Source organism: Artemia franciscana, chromosome 19 (assembly GCF_032884065.1).
Source record: "Artemia franciscana chromosome 19, ASM3288406v1, whole genome shotgun sequence".
NCBI classification, from domain to species: domain Eukaryota; kingdom Metazoa; phylum Arthropoda; class Branchiopoda; order Anostraca; family Artemiidae; genus Artemia; species Artemia franciscana.
In genome coordinates, this window is record NC_088881.1 from 7,208,780 (window position 1) to 7,234,569 (window position 25,790).

Here is a 25,790-nt window from a genome sequence, read left to right on the forward strand (position 1 = left end):
GCCCCGAGTGCCTCTGGCGGCACAGGCGGATCTAAGATCTAAGGTAAGAGAATTGGGAACAGAAGACATTCTACTAATTTTACATCACTGCACCAATTCTCCCGAAATATTTTCAGCATCAAATAAATCATTTTCCAGTTCAGTGCATATATGCTGGTCATTGACACAGCTCATGATATATGCAGTCCCTCACAGATCTGCATTTCCCTATCTAATTCTAACCTCTACCTAATTTTTTGTCTGATATTGTTATGGGACAAGCTTCTTTTTCTTCTGCTGGGAATGCATATTCAGAGAACAGCAAAAAGAACAATTTCAGTTTTTCTACAGATGGATGTTACTTATTATTTTTCACTTAACTTGGGAATTTTTATTGGTAGAAATCGTTGCTGTCGCGCCATATCCGATATTTTTACTAGTGAGATAAATCGGGGAAAGTTTTCCAAGCTGCTCTCAATGGATGGATCAGGGGGGAGGTCAGTGTGAATTAGTTGGATTAATGTGTAGTTGAAGATTGCACTACTGATTCTCTTAACAAACTGTTTCTTAAGTTTGAAAATGCCAGATACGTTTTTTAGACATGACAGTAAATGATTATGGATCCTATAGAATATATGTTTTCTTTTAGGGGGGTCTCGTTATATTCGTTTTGAGGGGAGCCTCCTTCTTATATTCGTTTTGAGGGGACCTCACCCAGCCCATGTTGCACCTCAGTAAAGGCTTTAGTCCCTTAGGCTCCCAAAGTTGAGACCACTGCTTAGAAGAAAATACTACAGAGCTACGTTTCTGGGATATTAATATTGAATTTAAACTTTATTTTTTTCTTGTAAACCTTTTCAGACATTATTCTGGTCTCTCCTTGCAAAACGTCTAAGCCAAGATAGGTATTTTAATTTATTGATTTTACTTCCTTTCTTGTTAGGAGTATTACCATTTGGCCTTAAATCAGATTTGAACTATTAATATTGATGGCAAAGATGATGTGCTGTAGCTCTATTCACAATGATATTCTACTAATAGCGACATTTAACTAGCAGTAATTTTGGCCATTCAGATTCTTCTTACGTTTTTTATTTTTGACTGAAAAATTATTCTAAAAATTCTGATTGGCTGAAATTAGTGTTACATAAATTTCGGCATTAGTAGAATCTCCTTGTGAATGGGCCTTGTGCAAAAATATAAATTTTACGTTGCCACTACTTAACTCTGAACTTTTTTTTGTTTTGGGTATTTTTGTAAGCAGATGCCAGCTTTCACTTCCCATAGTTCTCTTCGTTTTTATGCAACTAGATTAATATAAAAATTTAAAGAAGAAGATGAAATTCCAGCTTGTGTACTGTTAAATAGGAAAACCCCAATGGGAGGATTTAAAGATACTTCTTCTTAAAACGTGGACAGCAACCCTTATAATTTTTAAGTTGGCTCATTGTTAGCTGTTCTAAATGATTCTCTTTTGCAGGACTAGGCTGGAGTCAACATATCGCCTTTGTCTATTTTGTGACAGGGTAGTTAAAGACAAATTGAGTTTACAAGATAAATGGCTTAGAGACAATTTCCCATCACTAAATAGAACAAAAACTCCAGAAGTTAAGCAGTCAAAGCCAGTGAAGAGATCTCTGAGGTTTATTCTTCTTGCTCCAAGACTTACCAATTTACTCTTTATCAGCTCTGGAGTAGTTGGCGCACTTTTGGCAAGTGTGGATGTACCTTGTTTTGTTCAGTCTCAGGTTTTGGATGATTTGGCCATTCAGGCTACTTTAGAAGCTGTTCGTGAGAATATGCTGGTAAGCATCGCTATCTTAGGTTAAAGCAGTTATAAATTTATGAAGTAATAAAAAAAAATAAAGCAAACACTTTAGTAAATGGCCATAGCTATGTGGCTGACTCTGGCTTTGGGAGTGGAGTCTTCTTCTTTGCTAAATCGGCAGCTTTTGGATCCAGCTTACGACTTAAATAAATGAATGTTAAGCCATAATTTGTGCATCTATTAATGCGTAATCTATGGATACAGTGGACCCATTTAACTTTCACTGCTTATTAGGAGCGCCCGAGTCTAGTTTCTGCTGTTTAGTAGACCAATCGGTCACTGCAGCACCAAGCCACCTGAGGCCAAAACAGCTATGCATGTTCCTCCTCCCTACCAATCTATTCAAAGCCTCCCCCTTTGAACCCTCTCAGGAAATTCATTTCTATCAAATATCTCCTTCCAACATCCTCCCACCTCATTCGGGGATGACCTGCTTTTCGTTTGGCCCTACATAGTTGACCAACAAGGATGATCTTTGGCAAAACGTCTCTTAGCCATCTCAACCTTTCTATCGTTATAGCTCTAGAAAGTGGGATTGAACCTCACTCCTCGTACACCATTCTTGAATGGTGGTCTTGAAATATATCTACAGTCCAGACAGAGCTGGAAAAGTTGGCTTCGGTGATTCTTTATCAGCAGGATTGCAAGAAGCCCACTTAGGGCGGTTTTTCGTTTTTCGGACCATTTAGACAGCTCACATGACTTCTCATGTCTTTGGGTGAATTACAACCAAGGAGGTGACGGAATCGAGTTATATGTGATAAATTATTCCTATTTTAGGGAGTTGCTCTGAGTAAGTGGCTTATCGATATAGAATATTTCAAGTGACCATTATGCACTGAAAATCAGGTTTCGAACTTTTCATTGGATTGAAAAAATATCGCTCCTCTATTTGCAGACCAGATGCTCTCACCACTCGCTTTGTGAATTGGAGGCTTTCAGTTCATATGAGCTGTTGCAATGACTCTTTCCCTTTGAAAGTGGCTAGCCATTCGCTAAGATAAGGTTATCTCGCTACTGGAACAGAGCTTAGCCTTTGTGCTTTCTAAATGGCCAATTTGTCCACAAAATAACAGAAAGGTCATTTCTTATTTTAGCTATTTTTAAGGATATACGACGCCATTAAGCTCCTGGCTTCAGTGTATAGATGCACACAACCCAGAGTCTTAGAGGGAGGGATTATCAGCAGACCTCCCTTAGGAGATCCTTGAGGTTAAAAAAATGTGTGGGTTTTCGTGGAAAGATCTGTTTTACTTGCATTTTAGTTTAATACTGCATCATTTGCGTAACTCCTGTAGTCGGCCTATTCCTTCTCTTTCATTAAAACAGCGTCAAAATCAGGTTATTTTGGTATAAGTAACCTGCATAATTTGTCTAACTTCTGTTCGTAGTGTATGCCTTCTCCTGAGCTGAAACTATTCATAATAGCAGACAATAGTGGCAAATGAGCTAAACACTCGTAAAAATTCAATTAGTGTTAATTGCAACAAACCAAATCTGAAATAGAAGCCGTTTTCTTTAATTAAAACAGACTCAAAATCAGAGTATTTTGGTAAGGATACCCTGTATAATTTGCATAACTTCTGTAGTTAGTCTATACCTTCTCCCGAACCGAAACTATATTCTTAACTATGGACAATAGTGACAATATGGACAATATTGACGAATTTTATCAGTAAAAATCGTTGCTGTCACGCCTAAATACTTTCTCTCGAATTGAGACTATATTCTTAACTACGGACAATAGTGACAATATGGACAATAGTGATGAATTTTTATCAGTAGAAATCGTTGCTGTCACGCCTAAAGGTCATATCTGATATTTTTACTAGTGCGATAAATTGTGGAAAAGTTTTTCAAGATGCTCCCAAAGGGTGGATCAGGGGGAGGGGGGCAATGGGAATTAGTTGGATTAATGTGTGGTCGAAGATTGCCCAGCTGATTCCCTCCTTAACGAGGCAGATTGCAGGAGGCCCTTGTAGGCCTTGGATTGGACTCTTATTTCCATTCATATTCATTTCTTTGGCGGGGTAATCAGTTGTAAATAGATTGCCAAATTTGTCAATATACTGCTTCCCCCTTCCTCGACCGTGAAATTAACCTGAGAGAGAACCTCCAACAGGTTGAACCCAACCCACCGTGAATTAGCATGAGAGGGTTGACTCTAGTTCAGCATTGTCGAGTGATAGCCATGAGAAGAAAATTTTCAACTAAGTCAACCTGCGTGTGTTCCCCAGCGAGAACCTCCAACAGGTACGACTCTAGTTTGGCATTTGTGAAGGGACACACATGCACGGAAAGGTGTAGCATAAATGGCAGACAGTAACAACGGCAATCAAAGGGATAAAATTAACCCTTGACTGGGCTGCCCACTTAATTGAACAATCTGTCTTGGCTTTTTTTCTACAATTGGCCATGACTTTGACTTTTCCCACAACTATTCCCTTTTTTTTTAATTCAAAAATCATTTTCAATCAAAAATTTGAAAATGTCAGATAAGATTCTTAGACATGACAGTAAAAAATTATGGATAATTATGGTAAAGACACCCTTTATAATTTGCATAACTTCTGTAGTTAGACTATACCTTCTCCCGAACTGAAACTATATTCTTAACTGTGAACAATAGTGACAATATGGACAATAGTGACGAATTTTTAGTCTATACCTTCAGAGTATTTAGTAGTTAGTCTATACCTTTTCCCGAACTGAAACTATATTATTAACTATGGACAATAGTGACAAATGCTCTAAACGTTCGTAAAAATTCCGTCCCTGTTAAATCCAATAGACCTGACCTGAAATAAAAGTCGTTTTCTTTCATTAAAACAGCCTCAAAACGGGATATTTTGGTAACTCTCGTAGTAGGCCCATACCTTCTCCTATATTGGCAATACTCACTGCAATAGACAATAGTGACAAACGTGCAAAACGTTTACACAGTTTCATTTCATGTTGAATTCTGTATACTTGTCAGATCTAAAATATTTTTTTTTCTTTTCATCAAAACAACCTCAATAATGGAGTATTTCGGTCTACTCACCTGCATTGCAGTTCTAATATATATATATATATATATATATATATATATATATATATATATATATATATATATATATATATATATATAAACCTCTTTAGCCTAGTATTTTTTGATTTTTCATTTACTTGATTGTCGCTTGTTTAGCTACCTGAATTCCCGTTTTGAGAAGCAAAGCGAAAATTCGATAGACATACTTTTGTTCAAACGACAAGCAGGTTTTGAGGAAATAAAAAAAACACAAGCGCAAAATTGAAGTGATCACTAATAATTATCAGTAACTAATTAGTGCACCTTTCGATCGCTTAATTTTTATTTTCCTCACATGCACTGTTGTCATTTTTTTAGGATAAACAATCGCTTTTTGGCCAAAATTTCCTTTACATTTTAAAGGAAGTGTTAGAGCCAGGTGAAAAAAAAAACTTCCGGTAATCAGATGAAATTTTTAATCATTAAAGTTTTATTGACATAGGTCAACTACTTGTTTTTAGATGTTAAAGAATGTTCGTCTAATAAGTGATTGTTTATCTTCAAGGTTATATCCAAGACTTTTGTTCAGGGGGGGGGGGGATAAAATGTCTTTAAAAAATTATCCAAAATTGTTTTATATGCATTTTGTTACGTTTTTACGAGTCGGATGAAAATTGGGGAAGGGGGTCAAACCTGAATCCCCCTCCCTCCACCAGTGGATTTTGTTTACCTTATATTTTCTTTGTATATTTTCCTTATGTATTTGCAATTTGAAATTTAATATGTGTTCTTAAATGGGAGATAAAATCATGCATAAATTCACTATCTTTTCCAGTACCTCACCTTTCTTGGTTTTTCATTCATGCTGGGCTCGTTTGGTTTCCTAAGTTGGAAACATCAACTCTACAAAATTGACTTTCTTCTGCTTCTTCTATGGGTAACAACTGTCATTCTTCAATTACACAACAGGCCAGAATATCGCTATGGCTGTGTTTATGAGAACTACATACAGGTAAATTGCTTCTTAAAATAATTGGATTTTCTTTCTTCAAATAAGGTTAGCGACAGTGGTGTGTTTTCAGGTGGTGTTTATGACACGTACCTGATATTTTCTGACATGAAATGTATGTTTTTGGGCCGATGACTTACATCACGGGGGCATATTCCGGGAGATGATTGGAGGGCTAAAGCCCTCCTGCTTAAGAAGGTCTCGCTACTACTACTACTACTACCAAAAACTTAGATGCAAAGAGTCAGTTCTAAGTATTGTAGAAAAGCTAGTGTTTTAAACATTCAAAAATAGTAAATTTACTATTATTACTTTAGAAATTTTACAAATTTGTACGCCACTGAACAAAAAATAGTAACTAAATAATGAAACCCGAAATAATATAAACAGGGTTAAACTAACCCCTTAAATCCTTAGGAAAGAAAAGTTCTTGGTACAATGAAAGAAAGGCGCTAAATATATAATAATCACAGCCATAGCCATTGTCATACAAATTTGTACGCAACCAATCAGTGGCGGTTCTTATCGCATTAAAAGATAAGGCACTAAACATTGAATAATCACAGCCATAGCCATCGTCATACAAATTTATAGGTACCTGAACAAAATATTAAGTAAATAATAAAACTCGAAATAACATTAACAAGAGTCAAATTTAAACCAAAAATATTCAAATTTCTAACTCTCTGAAAAAAAGAGTAAAATTCAAATAAAAAAAAGATACATTAAAATCAACAACGAATAAAAAGAATAATGAACTGAAACAAATGTATATGTCCGATCATTGACCAGGGAGAGTAGCATTAAAAACCCTGACGAACGAGGGAACGGAACTATTTGTGGAACACATATGTCATACTATTACCGTCCGAATTTTAGGTACAGGCTCAGCTACTTGTTGCGGGAGCCGTTGACCCGAAAAAAGGTACTCAAGGGAGGGGATTTCTCAAAACCATGTATTTGTTAAAATACCGACACCAAACTTAAAACACCATTAATCTTGGCGTGTCGAAAGAGTTGTAAGGGGATAAAAAGGAGCAATAAGGGATTTAGCGAGATGTAGAAACTGCCAGAAAAGCTTGGTATTGGATCCTTGCCCGGCGGTTCTTTTGATCCAAAGTCTGACCGCAATTCCAAACGGAACAAGCATATTCTGCCAGTGGTCGGATAAACGCAAATAAAATACGCAATAGGTCGGGGAGTGGGACACCATGACGAGCAAGGAGTTTTAAAGATAGGATGCCCAGGTTCGCTCGTTTGATCATCTCCTGTGTCTCTTTTTCCCACTTCACGTCATCTGTGAGAAATATTCCTAGAAGTATGATATCCGTGATGCTGCAACCTGAAACATTCTGTAAAACAAGAGACGAGTTGTCCCTCAGAAAAAAAAAGTTAATACGAGCGATTTCTTCGCGATTGACGACTATTTTGTCCTCCTCCGCTTGGTTTTTCAAACCAGCCATGATTCTATTTGTCTCGCTTGACACACTTTTTCACCTATCTCCAGCACTGCTAAATCATCAAAGAACTTCATCAAAGAACAAACGATTCGACTCATCATTTGTCAACTCATTTGCCTTAACCAAAAAAAGTAGAGGGCCTAAAATTATTCCCTGGGGAACTCCACAGTAGATTGGCTGGGTGTCAGAATACGCTGATTTGTACAATTTTTCTTACTGAAAGAAAAATAGCGATCATTTTTTACCAAATATCCATCAACATTAAAAGTTATCAGTAGCTTGCGGATAAGGGTATTATGGCAGATCACATCGAATTCTTTCTTTAGGTGAATTGCAATTAAGTTTAGGTGATTACAATTCTTTAGGTGACCATGCGCTCTGGTTCATCTAGAGGCTTAAAAAATCTTATCAAGTAATCTTGCTAAATAATGACTTGTCGAATTTTTGTTAACATTCCCAAATTTTTGAGTGTCAATTTTATCCAGAATAAAATTTTTTAGCCAACCGGTAATGAAAATATCAAATATCGAGCTAAAATAGGAGTCATCGTAATATGACGCACAACAGTTAAATCACAGGCGGCTTCCTTTTTGGAAATAGGGGTTGTGAAACCCTTTTTTCCAATTTTGTGGGTGCCTTCCTAATTTCGTAATCTTATTGAATATTAAAGTTAACAAAACACTCAAAATTCCGGAAAAGCCTTAATGAGGTCGACAGGAATATCGAATGCTGTAATACTGGTCCTCTTCAATTTCTTCAATTTGAGGTGAACTTGGGATTCCGTGATGATTGGTTTATGCATAAAACCTGGCGATGGAGCAAGAAAATCCTCTGAGCTTAGTAGTGGAAGTGACTGAACAATTGCTACTAGTTGAGTGTTTAGGCAATCCGCAGTTTCTTTACCCAGCTCATTATAGCCAAAATCCAATTTGTTCTGCGTTTGATTTATTATTTGCTTTATCCTTCTGTACTACTGTCCAGGCTTAGAATCCAGTAAAGAAAACACCTCCTTTTGGTAGTGATTTGCTGCTGTCTGGCGGGTCATTCTTCTGATTTTATTCTTCAGAGTTGTCGCTTCTTTGTGTTTTTTTTACTCTGAAAAGTTGTTTCATTTCCTGCTTAGTGCTTTTGATTTCTTTTGTGACGTATGGATGATCTGCTGAAAACGTTTGTTAACTTTTCTGGAAAATAGAAATGGCATTTGCCGAAATGTTTTTCTTGAAAACACGTGGCCATTCTATTAGCATTTATGCTGTCCCAGTTTTAGTCGTGAACCAATTCCCGAAACCAATCAATCGTCATTTGTGATTGGCCGAGTTGTAGTTACACTTGGCTGACTTACCGTCTTTCGGAGCGCCCATGCTTCAGATCCATACTTGACCCCTGTCATCACTGTAGCTTCTAATATTCTTTTCTTGGTTCTCAGACTTATCTTCCTGTTCTTCCAAACTTTTTTCAACTGTGGAAAAAAAAAATCCTGAGCTTTGCTTATTCCATTTTTAACATGCTCACTACACCCACCGTCTTTACTAATAATGCTCCGTAGGTAAGTGAAGCAGTCTACTGGATCAATCTTCTCCTTTCCCTTCCTCGCCTCTTAACTTTCGCTTATTCCTAGTTTTAGTGATTTAATCTTCTTAAACCTGGTTTAAACTAGGTAATAAAGGTCATAGGAGCTTAGAGACCTCGAAATAAATAATCCCTTACCTTCTATTTATATTATTACCTTTTGAATGTCTAAGATATAATAGTGTGGGGGGGATGCTTCGAGAGGATAAGAGAGGAAACTCGGTCGTTTTATAAAGAAAAAATCAATGCTCTCAACGCCATCTAGCAATGCCCTGAAAGTTAAAATTTTTATTTCAAGAACCCGAATTAAAACAATAGATTTAGGCCTAAAGGTAAAGTAAGTGCCTTTGTCTATGTGGGCACAATAGGTATGTTCATGTGCATATTTTGAGGTTGGGCCACATTCCGCAGTCTATTTGATAGTTAATAAAAACTACTTTAAAACTAAAGAATCTGCCTCTTCACTGAAAATTTCAGGTTGGATCCAATTAAATCTTTGATTGAGATTCAGACTTTAATAAATTGGAAGTAGTTTGTTTTAAATTTTTCCAGTTTAGCTGGGTAACGGAGCATTGCCAATGGTGCTACTAGTTTTTAATTCTTATTGAACTCATTTTAATTGTGAAAGTTTCCACTATTATCTGTTTTATAGACTGCGGTAGGTAATTTGTCATGTGATCCAAACACTCTAGAATGCCTGATGTATCTGATATGTGCCACTGATGCATGCAGTGAAATTTTTGATACAAAATAATATAACCCTAGCGCTAAGGCCTATAATAATCGCTGACGATTGCTAGAAACTTTGTCAGAAAATTGCAACTGTAAACATATGAAAAATTGCCTCTTTAAAAATTACTTATATTTTTTACATAATTTATTTTATCTACTTTTAAGTCAATGTTGTTTCGTCTCAACATCTCGTTCTGTTTTCAGTCTGGCTTTGGCTTACTTCTCGCTGTGGTCAGTATCTATTCATCGTCTTGTAATCGAAGAATAGTTCTTAAAAAGGAGCTTACAAATACAAGGAGGTATTTCATTTTATGTTATTTATTCTTTTGGGTTAATTTTTTTTTTTTCGGAGAAAATGCCTATGGATAGTTTGGGTATTTTCAGTCATAATCCAAGCGGTATATCAGTTGGAGATACATATAAAAATAGTTAGAATAGTACCGGTGATTGGTTGCGTTTTCAGTAAAGTAAAGCTAATACATCTAATTATGAATAGTAATCTAAAATCTTGTTCTAATATTATGTTCCAGTTCGGAAATCAGGTCAATAATTATCCAACTTGACAAGCTCAGAATGTCCAACACATTTTACTCCGTCGATGCGAGCTACTTTTTTTTTCGATATACAGGACCGAATTATTGATTGAATGTACCCAAAGATAATAAACATATTAGAGGATTATCTGAGTTTGCACTTAGAGTTGAAGGACTTTGTTTAGTTTGAAAGGGTAATCCCTCTCCAGTTACTAAATGTAGATGGCAAAAAAAAACCTGCATTATTTCCATTTAAGCGGTTAATTACTTCTCTAAAATAAATACGGTTAGGGATGTAATTAATAAAAAATAATAAATAATGATAAACAATAACAATAATATATAGAGATTAGACGTAAAATTGACCCCAACGAAGTCTCTAGAGACAGTTTTGTAACTTGTAATTGAATAATTTTTTGTAACTTGGATTTTATGCCATTGATTTTCTGCTTAGTAAATTTCTCTGTCTCTCTCTCTGTAGAAGAGATTGTTGACCTTTGGGTACTCGACTGACTAAAAGGAAATCCCAAGCAGTAAGATATACAAAAATGTGGGTCAATTCCGCTTTCTAGGGCTATAATGTGAGAAAAGTTGAGATGGCTTGGACCTGTTTTGCGGATGAAGGATCACTGATTGCCAAAGATAGTCCTTGTCGGCCAACCTTTTAAGACCAGACGAAAAGTAGGTCGTCCCCGAATAGGTTTGGAGGATGTCGTAAGGAAAGATTCAAGGGAAATGGGAACTTCCTGGGAGATTATGAAAATGGAGGCTTTGAATAGATTGGGATGGAGGAGGAGCGTGCGTAGCTTTGTTGACCTCGGACGGCTTGGTGCTGTAATGAATTGTTAGTAGTAGTAGTATAGTGGTAATTGTACTTGGTTAATTTCAGAATAAAACAAATTGACGAAATTAATATGATTAGCCAAAGAGATTAAACGAAAAAATATTAAAAAAAGCCGTAGTTAAAACCAATTGACATATAGCATATAGCAATTTCTGTCGGTCTGTCTGTCGGTCCCGGTTTTGCTACTTTAGGCACTTCCAGGTATGCTACGACGATGAAATTTGGCAGGCGTATCAGGGACCGGGCCAGATTAAATTAGAAATATTCGTTTTCCCGATTCGACCATCTGGGGGAGGGGGGGGGGGAGTGTGGGGCCGGTTAATTTGGAAAAAATAGAAAAAATGAAGTATTTTTAACTTATGAACGGTTGATCAGATCTTAATGAAATTTGATGTTTGGAAGGATATTGTGTCTCAGAGCTCTTATTTTAAATCCCGACCGGATCTGGTGACATAGGGGGGGGGGGTTGGTAGGGGGAAACCTAAAACCTTGGAAAACACTTAGAGTGGAGGGATTGGGATGAAACTTGGTGAGAAAAATAAGCACAAGTCCTAGATAAATGATTAACATAACCGGAACGGATCCGCTCTCTTCGGGGTAGTTGGGGGGGGGGGAGTAATTCTGAAAAATTAGAAAAAATGAGGTATTTTTAACTTACGAACGGGTGATCGGATCTCAATGAAATTTGATATTTAGAAGGATATCGCGTCTCAAAGCTCTTGTTTTAAATCCTGATCGGATCTGGTGACATTGGAGGGAGTTTGGGGGGGGGGGCCAAAAATCATGGAAACCGCTTAGAGTGAAGGATCGGGATGAAACTTGGTGGGAAAAATACAGAAGTCTTGGATACGTGATTGAAATTATTGAAACGGATCCGCTATATTTGGGGGAATTGGGGGGAGGGTTAATTCTGGAAAATTAGAAAAAATGACGTATTTTTAACTTACGAAAGAATGATCGGATCTTTATGAAACTTCATATTTAGAAGGACCTCGTAACTCAGATCTCTTATTTTAAATATCATTCGGATCCAGCGTCATTGGGGGGAAAGTTGGGGAGGGGGAACCGGAAATCTTAGAAAATACTTAAAGCGGAGAGATCAGGACGTCTAAGTCTAAGATACGTGACTAACATAACCGGACCGGATCCGCTCTCTTTGGTAGAGTTGGGGGGTGGTAATTCGAAAAAATGAGGTATTTGTAACTCGAACGGGTGATCAGATCTTAATGAAATTTGATATTCTTGTGTTGCGACATAGGGGGTTGGAGGAGGGAAACAGAAATCTTGGAAAACGCTTAGAGTGGAGAGATTGGGATGAAACTTGATGGGAAGAATAAACACAAGTTCTAGATACGTGATTGACATAATTGGAACGGATCCGTTCTTTATGGAGGAGCTGAGGGTGATAATTTGGAAAAATTAGGTAAATTGAGGTATTTTTAACTTAAGAACGAGTACCGGACCCTAATGAAATTAAGATATTTAGAAGGAACTCATGTTTCAGAGCTCTTATTTCAAATCCCGACCAGATCTGCTGACATTGGAGGGAGTTGGAGAGGGAAATCGGAAATCTTGGAAAACACTTAGAGTGGAGGAATCGGGATGAAGCTTGGTGGATAGAATAAGCAAATGTCGTAGATACGTGATTGACGTAACCGTACTGGATTCGCTCTCTTTGGGAGAGCTTTGGGTTCTCTTCGGGTTCAGTGCTTTGGCGAGTTTGGTGCTTCTGGACGTGCTAGGACGATGAAAATTGGTAGGCGTGTCAGGGAGTTGCACAAATTTACTTGATAAAGTCGTTTTCGCAGATTCGACCATCCGGGGGGCTAAAGGGAGAGGAAAAATAAAAAAAAAATGAGGTATTCATAACTTACGAGTGGGTGATTGGATCTTAATGAATTTTGATATTTAGAAGGACATCGTGACTCAGAGCTCTTATTTTAAATCCAGACCGGCATTAAGCCTCTGATTTTCCTTTTAATCAATCTATTGATTCTTAGAATTTTGTTAGAGCTCATACCATATGAGCTCTTGGCTCTTAGCTCTTCTGGCCTCGTCAAAAGTGCCATATGAGCTCTTAGTTCTTGCTTATTTTCTTTCATAGAAAAACATATATCGTCCATATAATGGGTATGGGTAACAAGGTGGCTTCCGTTCTGAAATCCATATAGTCATAATTTGAAAGGCTTTAGGGCAAGGGGGATAACTCGTTTTCCTACCCGAAGATAAGGTGGTTTCAGAAAACTTTAATGCTGTATTGGATATATTGATATAATAATAAGATAAATACTGTATTTAAGGCCTTAAAAAAAATACTAGTAACGATTTACTAATAATGTAAATATTGTTGTATAAAACCATTGTGTTTTAATAAACGTTTATTCTGACGTTTGGCATGGTCTTTGATGTCTTCTTTTCCATTTTTATTCATGTTTTAAGAACTTATCTTCTTCTGTCCGTATTTTAGGTCAAAATGTGTCCTAACAATTGTTGTTAGACCTAATTTTTAAGTCAGTGTTATTTAACTCAACATCTCGTTCTGTTTTCAGTCTAGCTTTGGCTTACTTCTCGCTGTGGTAGTAGTAAAAGAAAAACGGAGATTTTTCTAATAGTAACGTTTTTTTTACATATATCTTGTATTAACTACTGCGATTTTTAGATAGAGTAATTATGAGTTTTTATACACGTTAGTTATTTTTGTGTGAAATAATGTTCGTGCCAAGTAAATTTTATTACTTGAATAAATTAGTGCCTCAGATGCTCCAACGTGTTTTTTTTTAGATCATCTTTGCGGAAAAAAGGCAAATAAGATTAACACACTATATTTGTAACCGATACCTTGAGGTCCAAGTTTGACTCTGATTTCAGCTGTCAAAACAAAATGGTCCTAGTTGCCAAGGGTGATTTCTGACGAGATCTGCCTCTGGATTGACTTTGCTCATTCTGGCAAACTCTTTTGCACTGTCAATGATATTTTTCATTTCATCCTCCAATATTCTTTCAAAAAGTATTTTCATAGTTTAACGCATTTTGATTGCATCAATGATGTTAATCTCCTCTCCTTCGAGTTTTTCTGTAGGCCTACATGATTTAACGTAACTATATTTGTAAGGAAAAATACGAGACTTCGTATTTTTATTGTAAAAAGACTCAGCAGATCGCAGTGTAAATTACTGCTCTACTATTACTAATTACTGCTCTCGGGTGTTTACAACACCCCGGCCGGAACCCAAGTCGTCTATAAGTGATTTTGACATTCGACCATATCGAATATTTGATTTATTCGACGGTGAAGCTGCCCTGTCGCCGCCTCCCGAGGGCAAGCAGCCGCCAAACCTAGGATTCGAAGCACTAGCACCCATTGTTAAAAGCTAAAGGACCAGGCTACGTTTAGCCACCAGTGAGTCCGAATGCACGGTACCGTTGTGAACTCCAGCACAGATTCTTCCTTCAGAGGCTTTCAGGTCGCCAAATGGTGAATTTTTCCCTTAACACATATGTCACCCTAACAATTGTTATTGACGATTTTACGCTACTTTCCAGAAATGGAATTCAGAGCTCACGAATAATTAAAATAAAATGAGAATATAATTAATATTGAGAAAGACAAGTTGTACGTATACTAATAGAAGTCCAAACATTTCGGTTTCACGCCTGGACGCTCCTCCCTAGTTTTATCTTACGGGAGAAATTTCGTTTCTTCACCGTGTATGCTCTCCTTCAAGCTGATCTGGTCTATACTAAGTCATTAAACGTGGAAGGTTCTATGAAGGTGGTTTTTTGGGACGTAGAGAGGTTGAAGGTGGTGAAAGGTGGAAACGTGGAAGGTGGACAAAAATTTCATTTTTTAGCAATCTAGCTTGGGCTAATGAAAAGCATAACTCTCGAATGGAACGGGAATAGGACATCAGAAAAGTACTAATGCGTGTGGGAACTTCATGAGTGTGAAGTGCGATTCTCTGGACAGAGCAGGGCGGAGGAGAAAGTGTACGCTGCTCCATCCTTTGATGAGTTAATAGTAGTAGCGTCATTAGGGGGGTGCGGACCAACCCTGGCTGCTCTTCCCAGAGGATTGGCATAGAGAGAAGAGAACAAAACAAGCGATGAGTCCCTTCTAAAGTATATTACGATTGCCGAAGATCGAGTCTCGATTTGTGAATACATCGAATCAACCGTTAAAACTGTTGTGGTAGAGTGTCGTCTTAACTCAGAAGGGGCAACTATTGGTACCAAACCTGAATATGCGACTCGGCAATGCTCCAGGTCTCCTGACCAAGCTATGCTGCCGAAAATCTCTACTGAAAAATTACTTTCAAAAGAGAAGAAGACGCCAGTAGCAACCAAAATTGACGATAGAGAAAATGCCTCCGAAGCCGCTGTCCCACACAGTGAGTCACGAACCTGGAGTCCATTTTCATTCAATTGTATCATGGTCGTATTCAATCATCAGATATTTTTTCTAGTTGTCCGTTTTAAGCCATGGAAGAGGGATAGTTATTCATTAAACTCAGGTGCGGCATTTTTGGAGTCCACCGCGGGCGGCACCCATGCTAGTTACGTCACTGAATAGTAGTGAATGAAACAAGCCTTTTCAACTGACAAACAATGGCCGTATATTTTATTGTTTTTAACTTAAATACTTTTATTTTGCTTATGATATTAAATTTAACTTTTTCTGTAGTTACAATGCGGACAAGAACATTGACAAGACCCAGGACAATCAGAGTCTTGGAAGAAATCCCGCCAACAGTTCACTTATTCGTCACTCAGCATCTGACGGTTTCGATTCATCGTTTAGTCAAAAAGATTCGCCGTCTTCTACTATCAGCATATCTCCATCGGAGTCCGCTAGTCAAATTGGAACGCGGCCTGTTACAAATGTACCAAAGTAAGTTGTTTGCTTTTTGCTTTGAAACAGTATTAAAGAAGAAAGTTATAAATATTGATTAACCTCTTAGAAAGTTGTTGACTTTCTCTATCCGGAATGTTAGCAGGAACCTAGCGCCTCTAAATGGAATCCGATTATACGACAATGCCATAAAATGCGACTAAGATTCTTCTTATTTAATTTCAATTTAATTCAAAATATCCTGGATAAAATAATCATTATATGTATCTATATATGTGGTGCAGTTCCCACATAAATCCTGAAAGGGTTCTTTGTAGGACTGAGGGATAACTCAATTTTTTAGTTTATCCATGGTTTAAATTTTAGTCGTTTTTACTTTATATTCGGCATAGAGATATCGATATTTTGAAGCAGTTGTTGCAGTCATCTTTTGATGAAGCTCAATAACAGAAACAGTAATTAAAGATCTTTTGTAAAAATTTCAGATGATACAAATAGGGCTGAATTCAAGGGGGGGGGGGGTACTAGGATTGACCCACCCCATCGAATTTTTTCCGACCCTGAACTCTTTCATAAGTAAAACTTCAAAATGACTAAAACTCATTTTCAAGCTGATATTTTAAACTTGATGCCTCAAGCCATTCCTGAAATACTACAGATACGTAATTTTGTTTTTGGCATAATATAGTACCTCAAGGTGAATTCCTTGCTGCCGAAGCGAATTTGATCGACTCTAGAAATCTGAGCCGACATAGCTGACTCTGGCTAGTCAATTACTATGAAGCATTATTTGACAGCTAAAATTAATAACAATTGCTTTTCTTGACCCTAATGTGTTTTTGTTTGCTAACTCAATCAGTTCGTGTTGACGGGTGGAAAACACTCAGTTTTGATGATTGGAATTTAGATTGATAATTGGAATTCAGTTTTTGATGAATTTGATTGATCAAAAACTACTTAAATGTTTAATTTGCTGGTTTTAATTCTTCTAAATTGGCTCTAGTTTCTTGTCAAAATTTTCTTAGACTTGGTGAAAAATGCTTGCCATTTGAGGTATTTTTACCCATTTTGTTGGAAATATTTTTATTCCCCCACCCCTTCCTCATGCTGTCCTATCTAATTCGTTTGATATTTTTAGGGACTGTAAAGGATACCCGAAGCCAGTGAAGCTCTTTGATAATCTGGACAATTGTTCAATAGATACTGGTATATCCTGTTTAAAAATTGGTTCACCAACAAAAAGAAGCCAGTATTTTGTGCCAAAGCCAGCCAATAGTTTTTTGGGTAACCAAAGTGTTGTTTCCAGGTCAATTTTTTCATCAAAGCCAGTAGTCATGCCGCCCAAATTCAAGCCACCCACAAAAGCCAATTTCTGGTTCAGCTCAAATGAGTTTCAAGACTTTAAGGATTTTCATAAGTACAATGCATCTCAATCCGTGTCTCGGTCATCGAGTCAAAGTTCCGGGTTCGAGTCACAGTCTGATTTCAACGAAAGGACCCTGATTCCGGAATACACACCGCCAAGTCCATCGTCGTCAAGAAGGTCCTCCATTAGTGATTTAACCGAGGTGTTCCGAGGATATAGTAAGACAAGTGCAAGAAGTCGGTTAGGTTGTGATAATTCACGTGCTTTAATGTTAGCAGAAAACCGTGACTTGGGAAGAACTTCTAGGATTAGTAGCGTATCACAAATAGAGATGAAAGATACGTGGTCGTGGTTACCCTTTATTTTAGGGTTTAGTCTAGCTATTAATGTATGCGTGTGTGCATATGTGGTATTTCTGAAGTGAAATTATTTGACCTGTAAATCCAGAAATTTTAATTTATTTAGGCTATTTTGACAAAGCTCGCAAGAGCGACTTATTAGCGATAATCAAAAGCTGTATTTTTCTCAAAAATGAAATTTTGTAATATTGTCGTGATTTTAAAGCTGCTTTTTGTTAAGTCCTTCCAGGGGAAAGTATTTGTTATTTAAAATCATTAGTTAGAAAACGTTGATTTCTCTTCATTCTCAGTGAGAAGAGAGAAGCGGGGTCATTAAAGCGGCTTTTTCAGTATTAAGATTTTTCTTCAGTTTTTTTTTTTTTAGTTTGTCTAGTACCTTATACTTACTTATAGTTATTAGTATGATGCCAGGCGTGTATCAGATTAATATTGAGAAGAATTTAATCTCTATTCAGATAAATTTGTTTCCTTCAGCAGTCTTGAGGAATAAATGGGTAATAATTATTTAGAATTAAACCGATCCAACTTCATTTTTTCTGGATCTTGGTGTCAGAGTTGACCGTTTCTTAACCTTTATCTTCGAAATGGTTCAGGTATTTTCAAATAATGTTGATTTTGGATAATTGTACTTTATTTCGGGAAAGATACACTAAATGGGCTCCTTTTCTAGAAACTGCTGGGGAAAAGTTAAGCTTTTGAGGGGATGGTAGTCCTACAAAATTTCAGGGTGACCTTGGGGGACATTTTAATAAAAATTAACGTTCCTTTCCGAAAGAAACGGAAAGGGGGGAGGGGGAGAACGAGTTCAGTATTGTCTCCTATTGACTTTTTTCTATAATGATATGATCTGGTTCATAAATCCAGTGGGGTAGCTATTACAGAATAAATAGTATCTGCGATAATTCAGCTCAAAGACTACATGATTGTCTGAAACATTTCTCAAAACTTTATCAGTTGACGAAATAAACTCGTCTATTTTCACAGAAGGGGGGAGGTTTGAAAAGAACTGCAAAGAGGGGTCATTGTGCGTCCGTCCCTTATAGATAAAAAAATTATGGGTTGTTAACCCTTTTAGAATTCATACATCCAAGAAAGGAGCCTTCTTTGAGTATTTGAATACACCGATGTCTTCTTCAGACATGCGCCATGACCCAAAAAGACAAAGCAAAATCGCTAAAGCGCGTCAACCCAAAATCAATCCGATGTTTCATCCCTTAGTTATATGACTACCTATCTTAGTTCTACCCTAGGAATGATGTATGGACAGAGACCGATTCTGTTTATTTTTCAATTAAAATTAAGTAGTTGAGGGCATCTACCCATGGTTTAATTCTAGGAAAAGTCAAGACAGATAATCCGAGTGAGAGGCAGATCTGGCATAAGCCCTTTTCAGGGTGGTATAAAAATAATATTATTGGTATAAAAATTGTGTTTAATTAAATGTCTTTAAAAAATAAAATGGGCCAAGAAAGAATTTTTCTGCAGAAGACCATTTAAAGCGGAATTTTTGACAAAATCCACCTAGAAGGTAGCTAAATAAGGAGATAAAACTGTTGATGACAGTGTCAGGGTTATCGTGCAAACTGAAAATATCTTCCGATTTACTCTTTGAAGTTTATTCACACTTTTGTACGCTACAAGAAGTACATAGAAATTGCATTGAAACCTGGTAAAATATTACTATGGTCTGACTTTTATTTTATTTTTTTTTGTAACATTTCAATGAGATGGACCAAGTTTTTTTTATTAAATTTTTCTGATTTAAAGTTCAATTTAACCTCGATGTTTTACGTCTCCCGGATGAGGTAAAGATAAGTGTTTCATCCTTATACTTATAATACGCTCTTTACAAGAAAAAAGGAGAAACAAAAAACCGCTTGGTCTCCCGGCAGGACCCCGCTGGGTATACTACGTTTTTGATTGGGTGTGATCCTTCTGAAAATCTAACACAACCAGTTTAACCTTGGTTTTACTATCTCTCTCGGATGAAGTAGCAATTCGTCTCGGAAGCTTGGTATACTAGGTTCAATAAGTTGACTGGCTAATTTTTTCTACAACTGTACAGTTTATATAATTTCAAGACACTCAAAAAATATTTTGAATACATCTTACAATAAAAATAACTGAAATAACAAGAGAAAGAATGGGTTCTTATAAGACCCCAGCTTCGTAATAATGTTGACGATAAAAGCTTTGTATGCTAAGGACTATTGGATTGTTTTTTGCCTGACGAAAAAAGAAAATATATGAAAGGTGATGCTAGGAAAAGGAGGGTCCATATTCATTTTCAATGTGTGGATGATACGAATTATTGTAATATTTCAGGGATATCTTTGGGTGTGGGAAGCATGACGAAGAGTGGCTGTTAACTTGGATTTAATAGTGAATTTTTGATACTATTAGTCGAGTGGAAAAATTCCTCAGAGCAAGTATGGATCATATTGGAGATTGTGAAGCATTACAGATCAAACTTTTTCTTTGTATTTGGTTTTAGAATGTCCAGGGCGCTAAAAATGGTGGTTATTCAATTTCTTCGTTTTTTATTATGGCCATTTGACTTTTTTTTGCACTAAATATCTATCCATCAGCATCTCTTCTTGATTAGAAAAATTATGGCATGGGAATAAGCAGAAGTGGCTTAGAATTAGGTACCCTATACCAACACTAAAACAAAAACAAATTTTGTATGAAAATTAGTTATTATTACTCTGAATGAAAATCAAATCATCAAGAATAAAAGTTCAAGAAATTAAACAATCCCATATAAAATAAAACACTAAATTATAGCTCAATCTCAGTAGAAATAAGAAAAGAAAATTCAAGTAGAATTCACCAACCGCAACAAGGGCGACATCTCATGATCTTCACATTCCCCTTCTGCACTAGCTCTTATGCTAAAACCCTCTCTCCTTGCCTAAAAACATATATAATGTAAGCAGAAATGTATATATCTGCCCTTGAAAGACAAAGGTATGTATACAGCACACTCTGTAATTCCAGTGTTATTGCTTCACCAGACCATCATATTCCTTTACTAAAATGAAACTATCCCACCTCCATTATGGTTATTCTCAGAAGGTAGTACACAAAAAATACATCGTGGAAATAGACACAAACACCTCACCCAGCATCCTTAGATGATTAATGGTATATATTTAACTAATGGATCCCCTTCCACGATGGAACAATTTTCAGGAGATTCGTCTGTATAGAAACGGATAAAAAATGAAAATTTGCCAGGTGTATATTATCCTACTAAATCCATAAATATTTTATAAACTTACGATTATCACCCATACAATTTACAAATAGTTAAAAAGCTATTCTTTTTTATACATTTTTTTAATGTTAAAAGTTATTTGAATAGGCTTATAAATATTTAAGATAGAATTATATTAACTTTAAGTAAATTCTCATATTACTGACGAAAATTCTAAACTGTTAAAATTACTGTTCAACTCAAAAATGACGGACTGTTCGGTCCGTCATAAGCCAACCCAAAAATCTCGATCATCCCTTAGTTTTATAAAAAAAAAAAAAAAAAAGTTTTTTTTAACTGAAAGTAAGGAGTGACATTAAAACTTAAAACGAACAGAAATTACTTCGCATATGAAAGGGGATGCTTCCTCCTCAACGCCCCGCTCTTTACGCTAAAGTTTGACTTTTTCTCTCAACTCTTCTTTTTAAAACAGTAAAAAACTAGGATGGATAGATAATAGAGTATCTATCAACAAGTGTAATTATCAACAACCATCTAGTAAATATAAACAATATCGTAGCACAGATTAATGAGCCCCTATTAACCCCAGAGAAAAATTTCTAGTGTAATCAAAAAGGAATCTTTAGGCAAAGGCTCTAACTATATGTAGAGAAACAGCTTTCAGTACACATAGCTTTCCAATAAATAGAATAGTTGCTTTTTTGCAACTATGGAATAGTTGCAAAACTATTTGTTCAGCATTGTAAATTAAATTAAGTTTAATTTGTAAAGCGTTGTAGGTGAAAATTATGCAATTACAGGGGACACTATAGGCGGCTCTACTTAGAAGAATCCAAGCGGGTACTCAAAATATCTCTTAAAGCTGACTTGGTTTAGAAGGCTGGAAAGACTTTAGGACGTTTACATCCCATTTTTTTTAAGACGCCATTTTTAAAGAAAAATGGCGTCATTTAAAAAAAAGACCCGATTTAAAAAAAAAATAAAGACCACTAACTTTACGCGTATGGTGTGTTTCTGTGTTCCAATAGCTAAATAATATCCATATTGACAAATAAGCACGAAATTTTCATTACAATTCTTGCTGGTGAAATTCACTAACAAAAAGAATCAAAGGAAATTGCTCATCAACATAAAGTTAGCTAATCACCGACAGTTCCTTTTATTGTTATTTTTAAAAAGTGTAAACAAAACAAAAGGTCTTGTTTTATACCTTTCCAAGTAGTAAAATATGTAAGCAGGTGAAAATTGTACTATCATAGTGCATACTATGGGCTATCCTAGGAAGAATCAAAGCGGATGCTCAAAGTATTTCTTACGCGGTGTGGTTGTTTAGGGCTACTTGGGGAAGAATGACGACTTTATCAACTAGTTCCCTCTACGCTGACGACCTTGCTGAGCAAGAGCTTTAATTCAAGTAAGTGAATCTTTGGTTTTTACTGCTTTATCCCCACAGATGGGAGAAAATCTCTTTTCCCATTGATTTTCTTTTGCTTACTACACGATTTTATTAAATATCAAAAAAGTATTATCTGGGAAGCGGCTATTTTTCCAAGCTTTTCAAAAGCTTATACACTATTCCGAGATCAAAATACTGTTTATTTTTATCTTATAGAAAAAAAAACATCCTTTTACTAAATACAAAAGTGTCAATCAAGCAATTCGATAATGAAATTTCTAAATATAAAAGCCAATCGCCGTGACGTTAATTTGGAGAAGGACATTTACCCCCTCAAAGATTCCCCCCCCCCTAGGTTTTGAAAATGCTTATCTTGGAATTTTCATTTAAAAATCACTTGATTTTGGTATTTTCACTGAAAAGAGGAGAAAAAACCAAATGAATACCTCCCCTAGACTTCCGTGAATTAAAGCCACTGCTTAATCAATGTGGCTTCTGAACGCCCATCAGGTGAAGCACAACTTAAAAACGACAGCAAATGAATATAGTTGATACTTACCTGTCCCTGTCGTGAACCGTGAATAAATATTGCCGACCTTGCCATGTCAACTAAATTAATTATTTCTCTTGAGGTTGCGTTTTCTGCCCTATCTTGGCTCGTGGTCACCCCTATGTTTCTGCCAAAAAAAATATGTAGTTAAAAAAAAATTGAACAAAGTCGACCTGGCATAGGCAAAAGTAAGATAGGGATACAACATTTCTAAGCTATTCCAAGTCCTTTTGTTCCAAAAAATAGCTAATTATCCTGCAACATTAAATATAAAACTTCTTATGACCTAAATTACATTAATATGAATACTTACCATCGTCAACCCTTTTCCGCCTCCCTTTGCTAGTTTGGAGTTATCAATTTGTGTTTCCATGCCAATTTAATCTGAGCATAAACAAGTGTGATCAATATGTACTTTTACCCAAAGAATATTTACTAAATCTAGCCTTCTTAGTTTTCGGCAACTGGGTTTCTAAAATATCTTGGACTGATAACCTAAAAATTCCCTTGATTCAAAAGTAAAAATTTTTTAAATAAAAATTTAAGCATTTTGTTTTCCAAATTGTTTCCCAAGAAAAAGCTCAAATGACTAGCCTTACACATCTCAGTAAATGTAATATAAAATGTAGGGACAAAATTAAGCTTTTTAAATAGACTGAATTCATAAATTAACTGAAGCATCCGAAGTCCATAAAAATTCAAAAAAGAGATAATAAAGGCAGTTGCAACCCCTTATAAAACCAGGATCACTTGCAATTTTTAATATAATCCCAAGAGATGGGATGATAACATTTAACACATTTATAGGATCAAATTATGTTATATGGGTTTTAGCTTATGAATCACCAATTAAAACAGAAAATCAGCTATGTCTATAGTTTCCATCAAACATTTATAGCTTATGGATGGATAGCTAAATGGATAAATGGCTGATAGACTATCTATAAAGTTCGCTTTCCCTCCTCAAATGTTTCATAAAACTCTCTCTCCAACAAAAGCAAATCCTAAGACGTTTCACATTGTGAATTCGATCTCATTCACTTGCCCAGCCTGGCACTAAGCACCCACCAAAGGACAAATAGAAAAACCAGAGACAATACAAAAAGCGAAGAGTACCGTAGTAAGGTTCTCCTGCAAGAGTAAGGTTCTCTTGACAACAAGCCACTCTGTCTGGGATGAGGGATGCATTGCGCAGAAGGTTTGGGCTTAAAGCTCTTTTAGATGTTCGGGATCCTGGCCTTCCCTCCCTTTACATTTTCAACCACCTCTAAAATCACCATCAGTGCAGGAAGAAAATTTCTGTTCTTTGCCATGTCCTCTTATGTCTATCGATTTCAGGAATAGGAAATATTTTATGATAAAAACATATCATAAAATGATAAAAACATGATGTAATATATCATGATAAAAATATGATAATATAAAACGATAATAATGATAATAGAAAATATGATAATATATTAAATAAAAATATATAATATAAAACAGAGATAAAAATATGATAAAAACCTATCATATTTTATGATAAAGTAGAGGAAAATAAAAACTGTCTCACTTTATTTCTCTTTCTTTCGTCAATTTCCATTAATGTTACTGGCAAATAAACGTGGGAGGTAATAAAGTCCCCTGAGCACCTCCGTTACATTACTATGCCAGAATATTTCCATATTGAACATGCTCATTATGTTTTACTAATTTTATGAAATGAATTATAACATTCGACAGTATAGTTAAGGCTTACACGTAAGAAAATAGGGAGGGGCTCAGGGGCGTAATTTGCTATGGGGTGGGGAGCGAATGCCCCCTCCAGACTCTGGTTTTCCCCCATCCCCAGACCCCGGTTTGCCCACCCGCTGAAATTTAGTTTCTGCAGAAAATCTTGTCAAAACTAGGATAAGCCTGCATAATTCAAGCATACAGAGAAGTCAGTTTTCTTCAATATGTTTTTGCCTTTATGGTGCTATATGGCTCATTTTACATTCTTCACTGTCATTTCCACGTGATTTCGGAAAATTGGCTTCAACTTTCCCCCCCCCTGTATTTTGACGAAATTACACCACTGGAGGAGCTACTGTAATATTCCGTTAGTAATTAGTTTAATTTCTGTTCATCTGTAAGAGTTAACGCAGCTCCTTCTTTTGGTGCTATGAAGCTATTTTATTAATATTTCTGTTCATTATTTTGCTTGTTTGAGAATTGGTACAACCCCCTTGTCCCCCTCCAATCGCTACTTCACGTTAAATTTAAACTAGACGATAGCCAACTAGCCCCAAATTGGTGAAGCATTGCTATAAAAAAAAAAAACTAAATTTTAGCTGTGGCGAAAAGGACTTTTAATTGTGGGGGGGGGGGTAGCCTCCTCATACTTAGTATATTGTCTGTCCATTTCATGCGTTGATATCCCTAGAAGAAAATATCAATATGACTTTTGAAATATCCTGCAGTTAAGATTAATAAATTATAAAGAATACTTGTTTAACTTCTTACTCATCTACTGTGGACAATCCTGGCTCTCCACGTATACTGCCCATGCGACTAGGAGCCATATTACTTAAAGGTGCAGTCCTGTAAGATAGACGGCCCATGTGCAGGAACGGGGACTGCATGAAAGACTGGTTTCCATTGGCGAGAGACATATTGTGTGTGTTTGACAAAAGAAAACTGCGCCCCCATGCTGGTTGCTGAAAAGATGAGATCTGTTAAAAGTCACATTTCAAATAAGATTCGAAACCACTAAAACACTAATTACGAATACCAAGCATACGTGAGTCAGGACGCAAGCTCTACAGTTGAGTGTCATTCATGCTAACTTGCTCTTGTATATATTAAGTGGGCATACGTGTGTCAGAACGCAAGCTCTTCTGCTGTCACGGGCACCATGATTTGATAGACAGCTGAGTGTCATTCATGCTAACTTGCTCTTGTATATATTAAGTGGGCATACGTGTGTCAGAACGCAAGCTCTTCTGCTGTCACGGGCACCATGATTTGACAGACAGCTGAGTGTCATTCATGCTAACTTGCTCTTGTATATATTAAGTGGGCATACGTGTGTCAGGACGCAAGCTCTTCTGCTGTCACGGACA

General features: G+C 36.4%; 2 protein-coding genes across 2 annotated transcripts in view; one reads left to right on the plus strand and one right to left on the minus strand.

Annotated features, from left to right (window-relative positions):
• LOC136039238 (transmembrane protein 201 homolog) overlaps nt 1-19,012 on the plus strand; it is a 32,732-nt gene extending 13,720 nt beyond the window's left edge. The window contains exons 4-8 of the mRNA XM_065722790.1: nt 1,460-1,784; nt 5,653-5,829; nt 9,792-9,886; nt 15,646-15,852; nt 16,952-19,012. Of these exons, the coding sequence (XP_065578862.1) occupies nt 1,460-1,784; nt 5,653-5,829; nt 9,792-9,886; nt 15,646-15,852; nt 16,952-17,603 (1,456 nt within the window). The 3' untranslated portion in view covers nt 17,604-19,012. The remainder of the gene's footprint in view (nt 1-1,459; nt 1,785-5,652; nt 5,830-9,791; nt 9,887-15,645; nt 15,853-16,951) is intronic.
• A 1,206-nt stretch (nt 19,013-20,218) lies between these two features.
• The window catches only part of LOC136039236 (autophagy-related protein 9A-like), a 60,911-nt gene continuing 55,339 nt past the window's right edge, over nt 20,219-25,790 (minus strand). Inside the window, exons 12-14 of the mRNA XM_065722788.1 lie at nt 25,192-25,385; nt 22,714-22,831; nt 20,219-20,452 (exon numbers count right to left, since the gene is read on the minus strand). Of these exons, the coding sequence (XP_065578860.1) occupies nt 20,357-20,452; nt 22,714-22,831; nt 25,192-25,385 (408 nt within the window). The 3' untranslated portion in view covers nt 20,219-20,356. The remainder of the gene's footprint in view (nt 20,453-22,713; nt 22,832-25,191; nt 25,386-25,790) is intronic.